Source organism: Epinephelus fuscoguttatus, linkage group LG19 (assembly GCF_011397635.1).
Source record: "Epinephelus fuscoguttatus linkage group LG19, E.fuscoguttatus.final_Chr_v1".
In the NCBI taxonomy this organism is placed as follows: domain Eukaryota; kingdom Metazoa; phylum Chordata; class Actinopteri; order Perciformes; family Serranidae; genus Epinephelus; species Epinephelus fuscoguttatus.
The window spans coordinates 8,349,157-8,364,788 of NC_064770.1; the positions used below are offsets into that span (position 1 = coordinate 8,349,157).

General features: G+C 40.1%; 1 protein-coding gene across 3 annotated transcripts in view; it reads right to left on the reverse strand.

Moving 5' to 3' along the window:
• Positions 1–3,784: 3,784 nt before the first annotated feature.
• Positions 3,785–15,632, reverse strand: part of LOC125879637 (trafficking regulator of GLUT4 1) — a 28,733-nt gene continuing 16,885 nt past the window's right edge. For all 3 annotated transcript variants that reach the window (XM_049561605.1, XM_049561606.1, XM_049561604.1), the window contains 4 exons: positions 13,393–13,678; positions 12,078–12,367; positions 8,685–8,817; positions 3,785–4,840 (listed from right to left, as the gene is read on the reverse strand). In XM_049561605.1, coding sequence (XP_049417562.1) covers positions 4,827–4,840; positions 8,685–8,817; positions 12,078–12,367; positions 13,393–13,624 — 669 coding nt within the window. In that variant the 5' untranslated portion in view covers positions 13,625–13,678 and the 3' untranslated portion in view covers positions 3,785–4,826. The remainder of the gene's footprint in view (positions 4,841–8,684; positions 8,818–12,077; positions 12,368–13,392; positions 13,679–15,632) is intronic.

Here is a 15,632-nt window from a genome sequence, read left to right on the forward strand (position 1 = left end):
CTCTTTAAAAACCCTCTTGGATCAGCTGCAAAATGCATCGTCACAAAGCTGAAAACAGGGTTGTTTTTCTGACACTGTGAAAAATTGGCTCTTTAGAGATACATGGTTCTCACAGGACAGTTTGTGTTTAGAATGCAGGAATTTTAATTGCAGTGGAGTATTCTTGTAATGTGGTATTAGTATTTTCACTTCACCACTGGTCAGTGGTGAGTCTTATTTTCAACATTCTCCCATAGTAAATTTTACAACCCTGTGAGTGAAAGCAATTATCAGTTTCCTTGAAATTTGTATCCAGGACTGTGATATATATCAGGGGAATCCTGTATCAGTGTAAGTGAAGCCTGTAACTGTACCAACAGGTGAATTTAATCTCCCCTGGAGTACTTCCAACATTGTACATGTGTCACATCTAGAAAATATACAGTAGGCCTGTTTACCCACAGATCGATTCATGAGCCTGCAGACTGGGCGGAGGTCATATTTAACTGGGATTTATTCCCTTCAAACATGTTCAAATACTCAACATCAGTAATCAAGATCAACAATGTCGTTGATAAATGTATTTGTGTACACCCATTCTCATTCTGTATGCTTCATAAAGCAGTCAATTTAAGGCATGCACAGGCACAAAAAGAGTTCGTGTCAGGAGATAGCAATCAATATCAAGAGAAGGACATAATGAATTTGGCTGACAGTCTACTCATGCTTACAGTGTCCACTATTTTCTCTATTACGCTATATTTACTGGTCTACTATACACTTTGAAATGATACTGGGCTTATCTTGGGCCTTCACTGGACTTAAGTATATCTATCAAATGCATCTTATTTTTTACCGCTCATACAGCTCCATCTCTTTATTTTGATCCATTTTTAAGGAGGCTCAAAGGTGCCCTGGAAATTAAAAAAAAAAAAAAAAAATCCTTGCGTTTAGTGAACACAATTGATCAAGTTATACTCTCACATCAATAGTAAATTATGAGCTTTTAACAGAAAATCAAACATTTTAACATGTATAAAAGGTGTAAAGATAACATTCGTTACACATTCATTCAGTAGGCAAAAATCCCATGTATATGCACATATTTCTGTCCAAAATTAAAACATAACTGCATAAAATCCAAGTGGTAACTTCTTTATTTGTATGCACAGGTTAAGTCTTTTTTTCCTCTCCAGGACATGTTTTACTTTGTGTTTTTTGGGGAGTGTTCATTGAGCGTGGGTTGGTGGGGAGCTGTTATGAAAATGTCGTTACAGATTTAATATTTAATGATCTCCCACATTCAAACGCTAGTTTGAGTTTCATATGAAAGGTAGTTATTTATTATTATCATCATTATATACTTATTATCAAAGATAATTCTCTGCAGGCTGTTCTAATGCACTGTTCATAAGTATACCTACAAAAAGTAATGCACCACAATTCGTACGTATCTCCCGTAGTCATAACCCAGTAATTCGTGCATAACCCATGGAACTGGGAAGGTTGTGATCACGTGACCTTTGCGCTGAGGGGAGAAAGAAGGAATTAGTCCATGTAAGGAGGCACGTTGGGTTGGTGGATGGGTCACAATACGCAGGACTTTCCAGGACTTTACCCCAGGAGGCCGGTGTTTGAAACTGTGTGAAATCAACTGAATTTAGAGTTATTTTAAGGTACATCCTCACCATGTTTTTTCCTAAACCTAAACCACATTACTTCACGTTAAGTACATAACTTAAGGTTAAGTACTGTACCTATCGTCATCCCTGGGGCACTAATTCGTAAGATATCACACAAACCGTTGTGTGTATATTTTCGTAAGATATCATATGAACCGATTTATGAGGATACATTTGTCTCTGCTGAAAACCAAAAATCTTCCTTGGAACTGATCTTTGCGTGTAAATATATGTATTGTAAGTATATTATAGAAGTTTACTATTTACAGAACTTGTACCGGTTGAATTCGAGATAACTGTAAAGATTTGTGGGAACCCTGAACATTAATATCATAATTAGAATGTTAGTTTGTGAAAAATCTCTGATAGAAACACAATAGAGGAAAATACAAACAATAGCACAAGATATTGAACAGTCAGTTAAAATCATCAAAGTGGAACAATGTGAGGCGCAGTTGATAGAACACTGTAGGCAACTCTGAGAGGTAGCGCAAGCAAAGTCCATACAAAACCGTGTACAACTATACAACCATAGCAAAACTCAGGGAAGCTAGCATTCATACTGACATCGAGCTGGGACCATTGTTTTGCATAATGTGATTAGTAAACAGGCATGCTACATACAGTAAAGGAGTGGGTTGAGGCGGAGTGAAGGTGAGAGTGGTACTTCCTTTCCCACCTCTGAGCCTGACCTCACCTGACCTCACCTCCAGACACCGTCATGTCACTGCTTTGTCCCTTTGAGTGGAGCTTTATTTTCACAGCAGCAATGTCCTCTATAAAAACACCCATGTGTATTTTTGGCCGCAAGTTATTTGTTGGTCAGTTACATCTCCATGAAAAAGAGAAAAAGGGGGATGGCTTTAACAGGCGCACATACTATAATTTATCATATTATTTATTTACAAACTGCTACTCAATTAGCTCTCCTGCTAAATGAGGCTACCGTTTTATGTAAAATCATTCTGTAATAAATACTGTAAACATGCACAGGTTATAAGAGATGATTTACTTCCATAACAACAGCTTATTTCCTTAAAATTTCCCCCGAAACAATCTGTCCACAAAGCCCTAGTAGCACACACATTTAAACAAAAAGAGAAAGCTGTTTTTGTGCAGGTTGGCTCACACCCTGGTGTTTGGCACAGCCTCACACTGAGGCTCTGAAAGCTGAGAAAACACTGACTTCACAAGGACGAGATGAGCTCTATGGTTATGGTTTACTGTGTAAAAATCAAGCTGTTCATCAGCCAGACACCCAGCCACTAAAAACTATTTGTTCCAGTGAGTTATTTTTATAATTTAATATGTCCCAGGACATGTTTATGGCCCATAAGGTTACTTCAACAAGAAAAAACACAGATGTTAGGCTTGTTAAATGATCAAATGCCATAAAAAACCTATAAATTGTGCTGCTTAATCACAGACCTTCATATTAATGATGGGCAGATTGATGATTTAAGTATTGATATTACCAATGAAGCTGTGTTCCCAGTGCTACTGCTACGCAGGTTTTGATTATGTGCTGTGTTCATACTGTAAAAATGACAGAAGTATACTTCAAAAATTATAACATGAAAATACGCTGGATTTTCCACAGCCAGTGGTGGAAGAGGAACTCAGATCTTTGCCCATCACTTCATATCCTACTACTGTGGTCAGAGGGAATAATTTAATATGTTTAAACCAGACAGACTCAGTTACAGGCCATGAACTGCACTCAGACATCTCAACAACCGCAGCTCAGCTCAAACGCAAATTATAGTTAAAGATGGTAAATCATTCCAATCATTTTTATCTCATTTTAAGATAGTCAGGAGAGGAGTGAAGACTTCCTAGCTGAACTAGAATTGGAAATTTTGTGATTTAACTGTCATATCTTTAACTCAACAGTGTAATATCATTGTAATAGTTCTCTTTTATGTCCCATGACTGAGGGGTTACAACGCGCTGAAGTGAAACCCCATTTAAAATCCCATTGACATTTGTAACAGTTATAATAACTAAAGATCCAACCTTGGAACAGGGTCAATCTCAAGAGCATGTTGTTTGGAGTGCTCTAAATGTTGATGAGGACAGTATTTTTTTTTGAAAAGCAATCTAATGTTGGGGTTAATTTAATTTTTTTTTTTTTTTTTTTTTTTTAGTGACCTTTAATAAACATTTTCCATAAGCCCTGGGTGCTTGCTGGCTAAATGTCAAGGCTGAAGAGATGGTTACAGCTAGCAAACTGAATTTTGGAAGAGCAGCTGATGAGTTTATTGAATATGGTTTAAACCAAGCTACAATGACGTAAGTAAAAACATTTTCATGGGATCTGTAGTTTTCTCTGTGCTCGAGTAATCATTGTTTGACTTAATTACAAATCACTTTCTAATATCAGCTGCTGTATTGGAGCTGACTTGTCTGAGAATATGGAAAGTTAACAGAAAAAGGAAAGAACCGTGAATGAGTATTAAGTTATACAATCTAGTAGAACAAACAGAAAGTGATGTCAGAACTTGAGCTCTCTGATCACCATGCAGCAGCAGCAGCAGCAGCAGCAGCAGCAGCATCATGAGTGTGTCCATCTTTATGTATGTGCACCATAAACACCAACAGGAACAGTTGGGTGATGAAACTCAAGTCACTCTTGCAGTACAAAGACTCTGACAGTTCATCTTTAGGTTCCTGCTGAACTATCAGCAGCAACTTGTCCCAGTTTCAGTTCAGCTAAACACCACGTTTCTAATTATTTGGCATCAAAAAGTGAAAAGTTTGCACCATCACTAAACTTGTTGCATGTAGACTCATTCAGAGGTCAGAATAATCCCATTTCCATACAGACCGATGTGCATTTCCACGACAACACGTGTTCATCGATGGGAGAAAGTGGTCTGATGAGGAGATAAGCTGTTACCACAGAATGAAATGAGTGTTGTGTGATCCATCCTTTTCTCCTAATCAATATCCAAACAGGGCGTCGGGTTGGGGAGTGTTGGTTGTGTCGGAGGTAGAGCGTCAGGCAGACCATGCTCGTCGTGCAGCAAGAAACAACAGCAAAGAACAGGAATAGATTTTTGTTTTTCATCCGGTGCAGGCGCTTGAGAACGATAGTGCTTCAGGGAGTTGAGAAAAAACGGTGTCATGTTGTCAAGTCAGTGTTGCCATCCTGGAGGATTTTAATCATTTTAATATCACTGGAAACAGAGAGAAAACAAAGTATAAGTACCGCATAGCCTCATTTGGAGTGCATTTGACTACTTCAGAGTGCCACAGGTAGTTGTTAACTTAGTGAAAGCATACTTTCAGGATATTAGGTTGTGTCTAAGTACAGCAGGTTTCACAACAGGTTGGCAGAGGCTAGAAATAGGCATCATGGCAGGGTGTACAATTTCTCCGTTAGCATTTACTATGGCAATGGAAGTAATCATCAGGGCTTCTAAGTGGGTGGTAGGTGGGGAGAGACGACAGAACGGGTTGCATTTTCCACTAGTTAGGGCTTACATGGATGACATGACACTGGTGACCACAACAATACCATGTACAAAGAGGCTACTAGAGAAGGTAAATAAGAACCTCAAGTGGGCCAGCATGAAGATCAAGCCTAGTAAATCTAGAAGCATCTCGATACGTACAGAGAAGTTAAGTGATAGGAAGTTTGTCATAGATGATGGGGAAATCCCAACAATTAGGGAAAAGTCAGTAAAGAGCTTAGGTAGGTGGTACAATGTGGAGTTGAATGATGAGGAACAGGTGGTGAAATTTAGGAAAGATGCGGCAGAAGGATTGGATAGAATAGATAAATCAGAACTTCCAGGAAAGTTGAAGTTGTGGTGTTTGCAATTTGGGCTATATCCTAGGTTAATGTGGCCATTGTCAATTTATGAAATTCCAATATCCGTAGTGGAGAGAATTGAAAGGTCGGTTAGCTCCTATATTAGGAAGTGGTTGGGTGCTCCTAGGTGCCTAAGTAGTGTTGCATTGTATGGAAAAGGGATACTTCAGCTGCCAGTATCTAGTTTAACAGAGGAATTTAAATGTACCAAGGTCAGGACAGAGCTCTTGTTATCTGGGAGTAAGGATGTGGTAGTTAGGAGTATGGTCCCAAATCCAACCAAGGGGAGGAAGTGGAACCCACGATCGGCAGTTCAGGAGGCAGAGGCAGCTCTTAGGCATGCAGAGATTGTAGGTAATGTTCAGTTTGGCCGGGGAGGCCTGGAGCTTGGCTCAGGTAAACCAGTATGGAATAAAGCAGGTCTCAAAGATAAAAGAAAGCTGGTTGTAGAACAGATACGTAGACAGGAAGAGATGTTAAGGGGTGCAAAGGTAGTGGCCCAGGCTAAACAGGGACAGTGGTTGAATTGGGAAAGTGTAGAGAAGAGGAAGCTTAGTTGGAGGGACCTGTGGAGTTTGGAAGAGAATCGTATTAGATTCCTGGTAGGGGCTACATACGATGTGTTACCAACCCCCCAGAACCTAAAACTGTGGGTAAAGGAGGACCCATCATGCCCATTGTGTTCAGGTACTGCCACCTTAAAGCATATTTTGTCAGGCTGTAAAGTTAGCTTGTCACAAGGCCGATATACATGGCGACATAACCAGGTGTTGAAATGTTTAGCTGCAGGCATTGAAGGGAAACGAAGACAGGTGAATTCAGAAGGTGTTAAGGATAGGAGTTTAGTAATTCAGTTTGTCCGTGAGGGAGAGAAATACAGAAGGTATAAGTTAGTGAAGAGGCAAGGGTGTGGCCGCCTAGAAGGTGCTTGTGATTGGGAAATGCAAGTAGATTTAGGGGGAAAGCTTGTTGTTCCCCAGGAAATAGTTTGTACCAGGCAGAGGCCTGACTTAGTGTTGTGGTCAGTGAGTCAACGGATAGTTTATTTCACTGAGCTGACAGTTCATTGGGAAGACTCAGTGGAAGAAGCCTATGAAAGAATAAAGCTTAGATATGCAGACTTAGGAGCAGAAGCTGAGCAGCGAGGATGGAAAACTAGGATTTGTCCAGTGGAAGTGGTGTGTAGGGGATTCATAGCAAGATCAGCTGTCTCGCTCCTGGGGGAACTCGGAGTGTGGGGACAGAGTTTGAGGAAGACAGTGAGGGAAATGTCAGATGAAGCAATTAAATGTAGCCAGTTTATCTATAAGAGAAGAAATAATGTCAGTTGGGGGCCAGCAGGGGGAACTACTAAGCAGGGCACATAACTCCTTGAGAACAAGTGGAGAGATCCACTTCCTGTCAGGAGAAATCCAGGAAGAGGAAGGTTATTTAAGTGTGGGAGTGGCCTATTTGAATCCCTTTTGTTTGAGACCATGCTTTAAGGTGAGTGTTTTTGCTGATCCTGTAAGTTTATTTATCTCCTTTAACTTTAGCTTATATTGGAGTTATGCTATGTAGCGTGTGAAATAGAGTATGGTGAATGTGCTAGGAAAGGTAGTATTAGCACTGCTTCTACCTGGAGCTCGCATGTACGGAGCCTGGATTTGGTTGAAGGTGGCAGTGCTGTTTGGGCTGAGAAAGCCATGTGTAAGTAAGGTAAAGGAGGTTCTTGGGTTGGTGCGGGGAGGGGAGCAGTGAGACCTGGCATTAGGGGAGTGTCTCTGGGACACTAGAGATCACTGTCTAGCCTCCTGGAGGTGTCGTGGGACCAACTAGACGAAACAGTGGTGAAAGGAGGTTCCCACCCGATGACCCCAAAGACATGTTTGTTATCACTGCTCATTGGTTTGTATAGTTAAGCCTTGCCATATTAGCTTATCATAGGGCTTAGGTTTTTCACTGAGTGTTGATCCTTTCTCTAGAGCACAAACTTCTTGTGTTTATTTGAACTGTGGGCTTCTACGTCTTGGAGGGCCTTAGAGGTGCAGTGGTGGAATGTAACTTAAGGCCCTTGCAGAGACAATGCAATTTGAGCTGCAGTCACTGTGAACCATGCTGAAATTCACCACTATTAAAACAAAGGGAAAAGAAACAGAAAAATTGCTTCATATAACCAAGAAAAATCTGACACACAGCATGCTGGTTTTCCAGATTTAAATGCCATTTTCAAATGTGGTTCAGAGCACTGTGATCCCAGATTTTTGCCTAATCTTACATTTAAGCATGGGCGTTCATTCTTGACCTTAGAAACGGAATGTGTGACAAAATAATTTAACCTCAAAGGTCCACATTCTAGATTTTGTAGGCTTTCTACTGCATCTCATGGTCTTTTGCAAAAATTGGGAATGAAGGAGTACACCTTTATCTGTATCTGTATTTGTTCAGCCAACTACATTATCAGTGCTCATATCTGTACTGGGAATGGGCGGAGTTTGAATTGGAAGTGTGTGTGGCCTAAAGTGAAAAGGGTTGATGGGGCGCTATCCAGAAGTTGCTACTCTAAATTATGATGTTACTATAATAGAAAACTATTTACAGAGCAATCTCAGAATGAAGCTTCAGATTAGTTTCCATCATAGTCGTACTCGTAAAAAGTACATAATCTGTACTGGATACTCATTTCATCTGATTACTCAGCTAAACCCTAGTTAAAACACTTACGTATATTATTGTGTACTTTTTCTGCACATCTGATGTGGATCAGTCAGCATTCTGTCTCCTTTGTCAAATCATATGTGAGTTCTGAAGTATTCTGAATATAAAAAAATTTAGAGCTGAGGACATTTTAGCTGCTTCTATTAAAGTAGAAGTATTTATATTCAGTAAACAGCCTTTGTTCTCTCAGACCACATGAATGACTAAATAAGAGATAGCTAACTGTGACAGATCCATTTTAAAAAGGAGTCTGAAGTCCCTGGAGCCACTTCAGTGCACTGGCAGATCATTACAGCCCTGCTCAATCTGTCAGACCGAATCTGGGGGCAAAATGTCAAAAGTGTTTCAAAAGAAATCCATAATATTTGTCCTTGGTTTAAATATTTTACTGTGTAAACATCATATAGCCTCAATGAAGAGCTGTAACAAGCTGATATGGAATATAAGTCTTGAGGGAGAGGTGCAAAGGAAAATCTGTCCTAAGGTATTAAAATCCAAATGTTACTTACATCCCCAGTTGAGGATGATGGCTGCGGTGATGATGGCTATCCCTCCCAAGATGGAGACGACAGACAGAACCATGGCATTACGGCCCAAACGGCGAGCTCCATCCACATTGCCCTGCTGTAGACTGTTTCGGGACTGAACAGTAAAAACAGTGGAAAAGATCTGATATAAACTAAAACTCAATGAACTTGTAAAGCAATGTTTGTATTTGCAGAATAAGCCTACCACAGAAAACAGTTTCCTCATAAAACCATAAGTGTGTTGTAACAGTACGTTTGTTGGTTATCACATTTTTTTTATTTATCCATCATCTTGAAATAAACCTCCACTGTGATCATTTTAAAAAATCATGTTACTATAAATAGTAATCAGCATTTGTAATTTGGTTGCTAACTAAAGGCTTACCCACCAGCCAGCTGGGAACATGCTAGAGCTAGTCAGTCACAACAGCTTTCAGAGCTAAGCAAAACACTGTATATGTAAATGTATATGTACAGTATGTAAAGATAGATGACATGACAGCTCCCAAAAACTGAACCCAGAACATCTCTATCGCCTCCTGGGGGCTGGCTGCAGTATAGGTCATAAAGCCCACCCTCCATGTTAGTGGATGGGACATTAGCCAAACTAAAACTTAATGTACACATCAAATAAATTTTTCCCAAAGATGGTTTCCGTCATTTAAGGTAATTGTTTTTACGCTGCTGTTTGTTCAAGTGTTCATTTTTCTGAGAAGTTTGGTTTTAATTAGGTATTTAATGCAATAAAATAGGGATTTCACAAGATGATTGACAACTGTGTGAGCCAGTCGGTGGGTTTGGATTCAGTGGCACTGCTTGAGATTGGTTGGAAGGGTGAATGGGCGGGAAACTTGATACCGCAGAGATTGCTACTGCATAGACTCTGGCTCCGAAATATGTCACCAGAGCAAGATGGCAGCGACCATATACGGGAAATTTTAGCTTCACTTCTCTACAGTGGGGGTAAGTGGAAACACGGTGTCCATTTTTATATACAGTCAATGGAGAAAACTAGTTAGCCCTTGTTTTATTGACTCATGGAGGAATGTGAAAACTGATGGTCGTAACACAGCTTATAAGCCACGATAGCTTCCTTTGCTCTGGACTCCTGTTCCCTCAAAGATCAGAACTGTCAAGTGTTTGCTGTAAGTCAGTGGCACAAATTTGTGTGTCATCCAGTTTTGTCAACTCTCTTTCAATGAAAGTAGATAGAACTAGCTTCAAAAGTTGCTAAAGCCCAGTTCAGACCCATGATTCACAACGAGACAAGTTGAAACATGCAACTACTTGCAATGTGCTGTTCTGCAACTTTCTAAAAACCTGCCAGGTCACACAAATGCAGGTAGATGAGATGGTGTATCTCTATGCAACAACTCTTTTTACCTTCCTTCTGATTTCCAGCTTTTCAGGCTTATTTTGTGGCTGAATATAATTTGTAGTTTCTTAAAATATGAGTGAGGACAGTGACAGTGAGATACTGGCTACAGTTGCATTTGTAGCAGAGATGAAACAGTGAAAAACAGAAACAAAACAAGCATCAGATGAACTGTATTCATAATAAATACACCACAATAATATAAATATCCAGCGGCAATTAATCAGTCAATGAGAATGTGTATGTGGGAGAATAAGCACATACAGCAAGCAGCAGCAGCGACCCACCGTCCGTCACCGGTACACTGTGAGGACGTAAACAGGGCTTAGCAGAGACAGAGTACCTGCTGCAGCAAGCGAACATGCTCTCTGCATTCATTTTAACTTGACCAGTGCACTTCACTACAAGCAAGTTGGCTGTAGAAACAGGTGACAAGCTTTATGTTCTAAAACCAGCTGCCAGTGATCTGACCAGCTGAGTTACAGGTGACACCATCAGCCGGCCTGAGTCGAGCTCAGATGGCGACCTTCTAAAACAGTTTAATCTCGTTGCCAATCTTTGTCTGAACTGGGCTTAAAAGTAGCCATATGATGTCATACGTTTATTTGCATACTGGTGATATCATTGCCATTAATGGCAGCCTTACTTCCCTGAATTAGATTCAATAGAAAAATCCTTGAATGGCATTAAAGTTGTGGCACTTCCAATCCAGAGAGTGAGATTGTCAGCGTAACCACAGAAACTCACCACTCACTAGTCTCCTTTTTAGAAATAAAGTCTCTAACAGAGTATTAAAAGTCACTACATTGAGCGAGAAATTCGCTAAGTTGGCAACACTGGTGTCACTCAAAGGAATTCAACACAAAAGATCAAAGTGAATTTATTTCCAAAGGAATCCATTGTGCCGTGAAACGTCACTGATTGATCTGACGAAGAGTTGATTAATACCAGTCTTATGTGTGTCTGTTAAATATAGGGCTACAGCCAGCAGCCTAGAGTCTGGAAATAAGGGAAAAACCACTAGCCTGGCTCTGTCAAATGGTTACCAGCACCTCTAAGCTCACTAATTAACATGTTTATATTGTTTGTTTGATCCAAACAAAAACTAAAGTGTAAAAATGACCATTCGCCATTTCCTCCGCTGGTTGCCTGGCAACTGCCTAGAGCCAAGCACATAGTTGGGCAAATTCATATCTCTCCAAGTCATCAGTGTTGCCAACTCTTTTCCCATTAAAGTAGCTGGCATTGCTCCAAAAGTCACGTAAGGTCACCAGATGATGTCATCTCATAATCATAAAGCTTTGTGGTTGTGTCCGCTGTAGCGAGGGAGAGACTGCCTGCCTGTGTACAGCAGGAGAGACTTTGCATTTGCAGAAGAGCCAGGGACTGTGATTATTCTGAGCATGCATGGGAATTAATCATAATCTAATATATTTAAATGTATTTTTTTCTTTTCCCCAATGGTCTCATGAAGTTGTAAAATTTGTTGCTAGCTGCTTTTTAGAAAAAAAGTTGCTAAGAGGATCTGAAAAGGCACTAAATCTAGTGAGAAAGTAGCCACACTGCCAGACTGAAAACATCTTTACAAAAAGATAAAGAGGCAGGACAGTGTCTGGCAGCTTGTTTTTGGACCTCCAATGACCAAAACTCAATTGGCTTTAACCTAAACTGAGACATTTTGATTGGATCCCTCACAAGTTTGTATCTGTATTTTTATCCACAGCAGTTTTGGCATTAGTAGTATAAGTTATTATTTTTCTCTTTTCAACAACCTGTCTGTTAAAAAATGAGAAGGATAAATTCATCAAAAACCTCATTCTTCTAATAAAAACACAATTCAGGTAGCATCACAGTTCTTTCAAAAATGAATTGCTGCTTCAAACTGGTAGAATAAAACCATTCTTTTTAGAAAACAGGCTATTCACTGGAGAATTTTGTTGTTTCGTTGTCTAATTAGTCTTTGTTAGGATGTCTAAACAAAAGAAAGTCTAAAGTCATACCATCACGGAGAAGGTTAGGGCTACAATGTTGATGGGCCACAGTGGGCAGAAGCAGGACAGGATGGCCAGGAGCAGGTAATCTCTCGGCTTGGACCCATCCACAGTGGCCTCTGTGATGGCGCTGGGCTGGCGGGTGAGCGACGGCCTGGGGGAGCCCGCCGCCAACGAGCCAGACCGACTGCCCAAACCAGGCCGGCCGTTAGCATGGCCACCAGGCTTAGCATGAAGCTTGGGCGACACAGAGGACACTGTGGGAGACGTGTCCACCATCACAGGACCGATGCCATTACCTGGAAGTGAAGTTGTTAGCAGGAAGGAGTGGGTAAGTAAAAAACAAAACAAATATACGTATGTATTTGTCCTTCTAAAGATTCACGTCGCTAGAAGGAACCAGTGGGTTCCGAACTGAGAACCATAGTCAGGAAGTCAGACAGTATTGAGAGACAGAAAAAGAAAATACTGGTTTTGATCTTTTCCAGAGAGGCAAGCCAAAATCTACCAAAAGTGTATATTCATCAGTTTTTATACATTATGAAAATCAGAAGTAGAAATGATAAATCCAAAAGATCTAATGTTAACACCAATAACGTCCCTCCATTTGTTGTGAAGAAGATAGTACTACTGATCCCACTGTGGATCAACAGTCTCTACATCACAGTATACATGTTGAACAGTGAAGTGCTATTTTATTGATATTTTACTAAACAAAGACAAAAAAAGAAGGATCAGAATGATTTGTTGGCATCTGTAAATTGGTTCTGGTGTTACTTTTATACATGAAATAGGTTGTGTATTGTATATTGGGTACGTGCAATAAGTAGAAGCTTTATGTAGAAATCTTTATGATATGTTGTTTGTATTCTTAAGTTAAAGTGCTCCACATATGCCATATTTTATGTTGTATCAACAAAGTAAAGCAGACTTTAATCACTTTAGAACCATAGTTTACAATGCATTATATATTGTGTAAATAGGTATTTCATTTGTTGATTATATAGGATATTACTCATCTGAAGCTTAAAAGTAACTAAAGCTACCTAATACATGTAGTAGAGTAGAATACAAATTGCAACACTCTTCTCTGAGATGTTGTGGAGCAAAGGTATAAAGAAGTGTACAATCAAAATATTCAAGCAAACATCAAGTACCTCAAAACTGCACAGTACAATACTTAACAATAAGTACCTTGTTTCCACCACTGATTGTTTTCTGCTGTAGCCTACTGTTTTGAAGAAGAAGAAGAAGAAGAAGAAGAAGAAGAAGAAGAAGTAGAAGAAGAAGAAGAAATGTCAGGGTACAGGACAGGTGGACTTACTGGTCTCCGTATTGTCACTGATTACTGTCAGGTGTTCCATTTCCTCCGTTTGTTTGGCATCAGCAGGGTGTGACGTCGTGGGCGGGGCTTGTTGCTCTGCGCTGGTTGGTTGACAGGTAACGGCAGCGTGGTTGGCCTCTCCTTCTTGCTGCATGCTGATTGGCTGTTCAGGCTGCTGGGACTCCGCCATGGTGCTGTTGGACGGCTGGGTGACGCTGGGACTCGTGGCCATGAGACGGTGAAAACGGAGGTAAGTATTGAACAACAGCTAAAGGCAGGGCGTACTCTGAAAAGGATCAAAGAAATGGAGACAGAGGTTTCACCACTGTGGTGCTTTCTTAAATTGATTTGAAGTGAATAGATTTTTCAATTACTGACTGACTATGATTGTGTGGCAGCGCTGTGCGTCTGGCAGCTTGTTTTGGAGTTGCTGCTGCCCTCTACTGGCCAAAAATTGATTGTTGTGGCTTTAACATAAATGTAGACATTTTGATTGGGTTTCACAAAAGTTTTAGTCAGTAGTTCTATTACTGGGGGGAAGGGGGGCTGGAGGCTATCCCCGCTGTAATTGGACGCGAGGCAGGGTACACCCTGGACAGGTCGCCAGACTGTTGCAGGGCTGACACATAGAGACAGACAACCATTCACACTCACATTCATACCTACGGCCAGTTTAGAGTTATCAATTAACCTGCATGTCTTTGGACTGTGGGAGGAAGCCGGAGTACCCAGAGAAAACCCATGCAGACTCAGAGAACATGCAAACTCTCCCCCACCCTGGGTTTCAAATCAGAAACCCTCTTGCTTTGAGGTGACAATGCTAACAACTGCACTACCATGCTGCCTGTCAAACACCCACCTTTCAAACAACCAGTCTCTTAAAAATTATGATAATAAACTACAGATCATTTTAAAAAGTTTTCCTCCTCATGTTGGCAGCATTACATTTCTTTAAAAACTTAATTTGCCAATTTGCCAATTTATAAGAAACTATTCAAGTCAAAGTGTTCTTGCCTAATTAGTTTTAATGGATTTTTAGTAGAAAATTTGGATCATCATGGAGAAGGTGAGCATTGCGATGTTGATGAGCCACAGCAGATAGAAGCAGGACAAGATGGCTAGCATATAAAATATGATCCATTTGTTTTTAAAAGAAACTTTACAGCTATGAATTTTGGACCAACTGTGCTTCAGTCAGCTGTAGCAAGTACTTCAACACACAGTGTTCATCAGTGTTCATAATATTGTCAACCAGAAATGTGGTGAATTGTAAAGCTTTGTAAAAGACAAATACAGCAAAATGCACTGAACACAAATACGTTAATGCAAGTAGTTCATAATCATCTTGTATGATGAAGCTTTTCATGAAGGGGGGTTTCAAGAATACAATGTTTTTCATCAACTAATTAACAAGTGAAACTAGTAACTTAAGCCAGATTGCAAAGTACAAGTATCTTCATATTGTACGTGAGAAAACTCAGTACTTATCACCACTGTAACTAAAAAGCGCAAGTTTAACATTTTCATGGTTCTGTTTCGGCAACACAAAACATCTTTTAAGGTTCATAAAAGACGTTGGTCTCATTTAAATACTTAGAAAGTCAACAGTGACTTCAAACAACACATGATGACAAAATCACTGTCTTCCCAGAAACATCAACCAGTGTTGAAGAGACTTTTCACACAAGAAAGTCCAAACCAAGGTCCATGTTTTTTGTCACATTGTATACATTTGATCTTGTTAGTTTGGTTTTACATTACAGTGATGCTATTGCACTTCAGTACACTACATGACATACCTACATCCTGTCCTGTGAAAAGATTGAAAGCTCCACAACTGAGAACATGTTTTCCAAAAAGACGAAGAAAGTTTTTGTTGCCTTAAGCACAAGATCTAAATATAATACAGATTCATCCGTATTATATTTATATAATATGTATAATGCAGACTTATCTGTGTGGGCTCATAAGGTTGTTGATTTATTTCGGTGACTCAACAGATTCTGAGGTTTCTGGCTCCTGCTCTCTTGTGTAGGTGGATGTGAGCTCAGTTGGTGTTTGTTTTAAGTCCGACTGGGCGGTCACCAATGAACAAATATATCACTGAACGCCTCTTTGAACCAGAGACACCATTAAACCATATAATAATTATTCAGCAGCAGATATTAACAGTCCTGTGACAGTGAAACTGTTGTATGAACAATCACAATTGGTTAGTACTGCAATGATACACAGTGGTG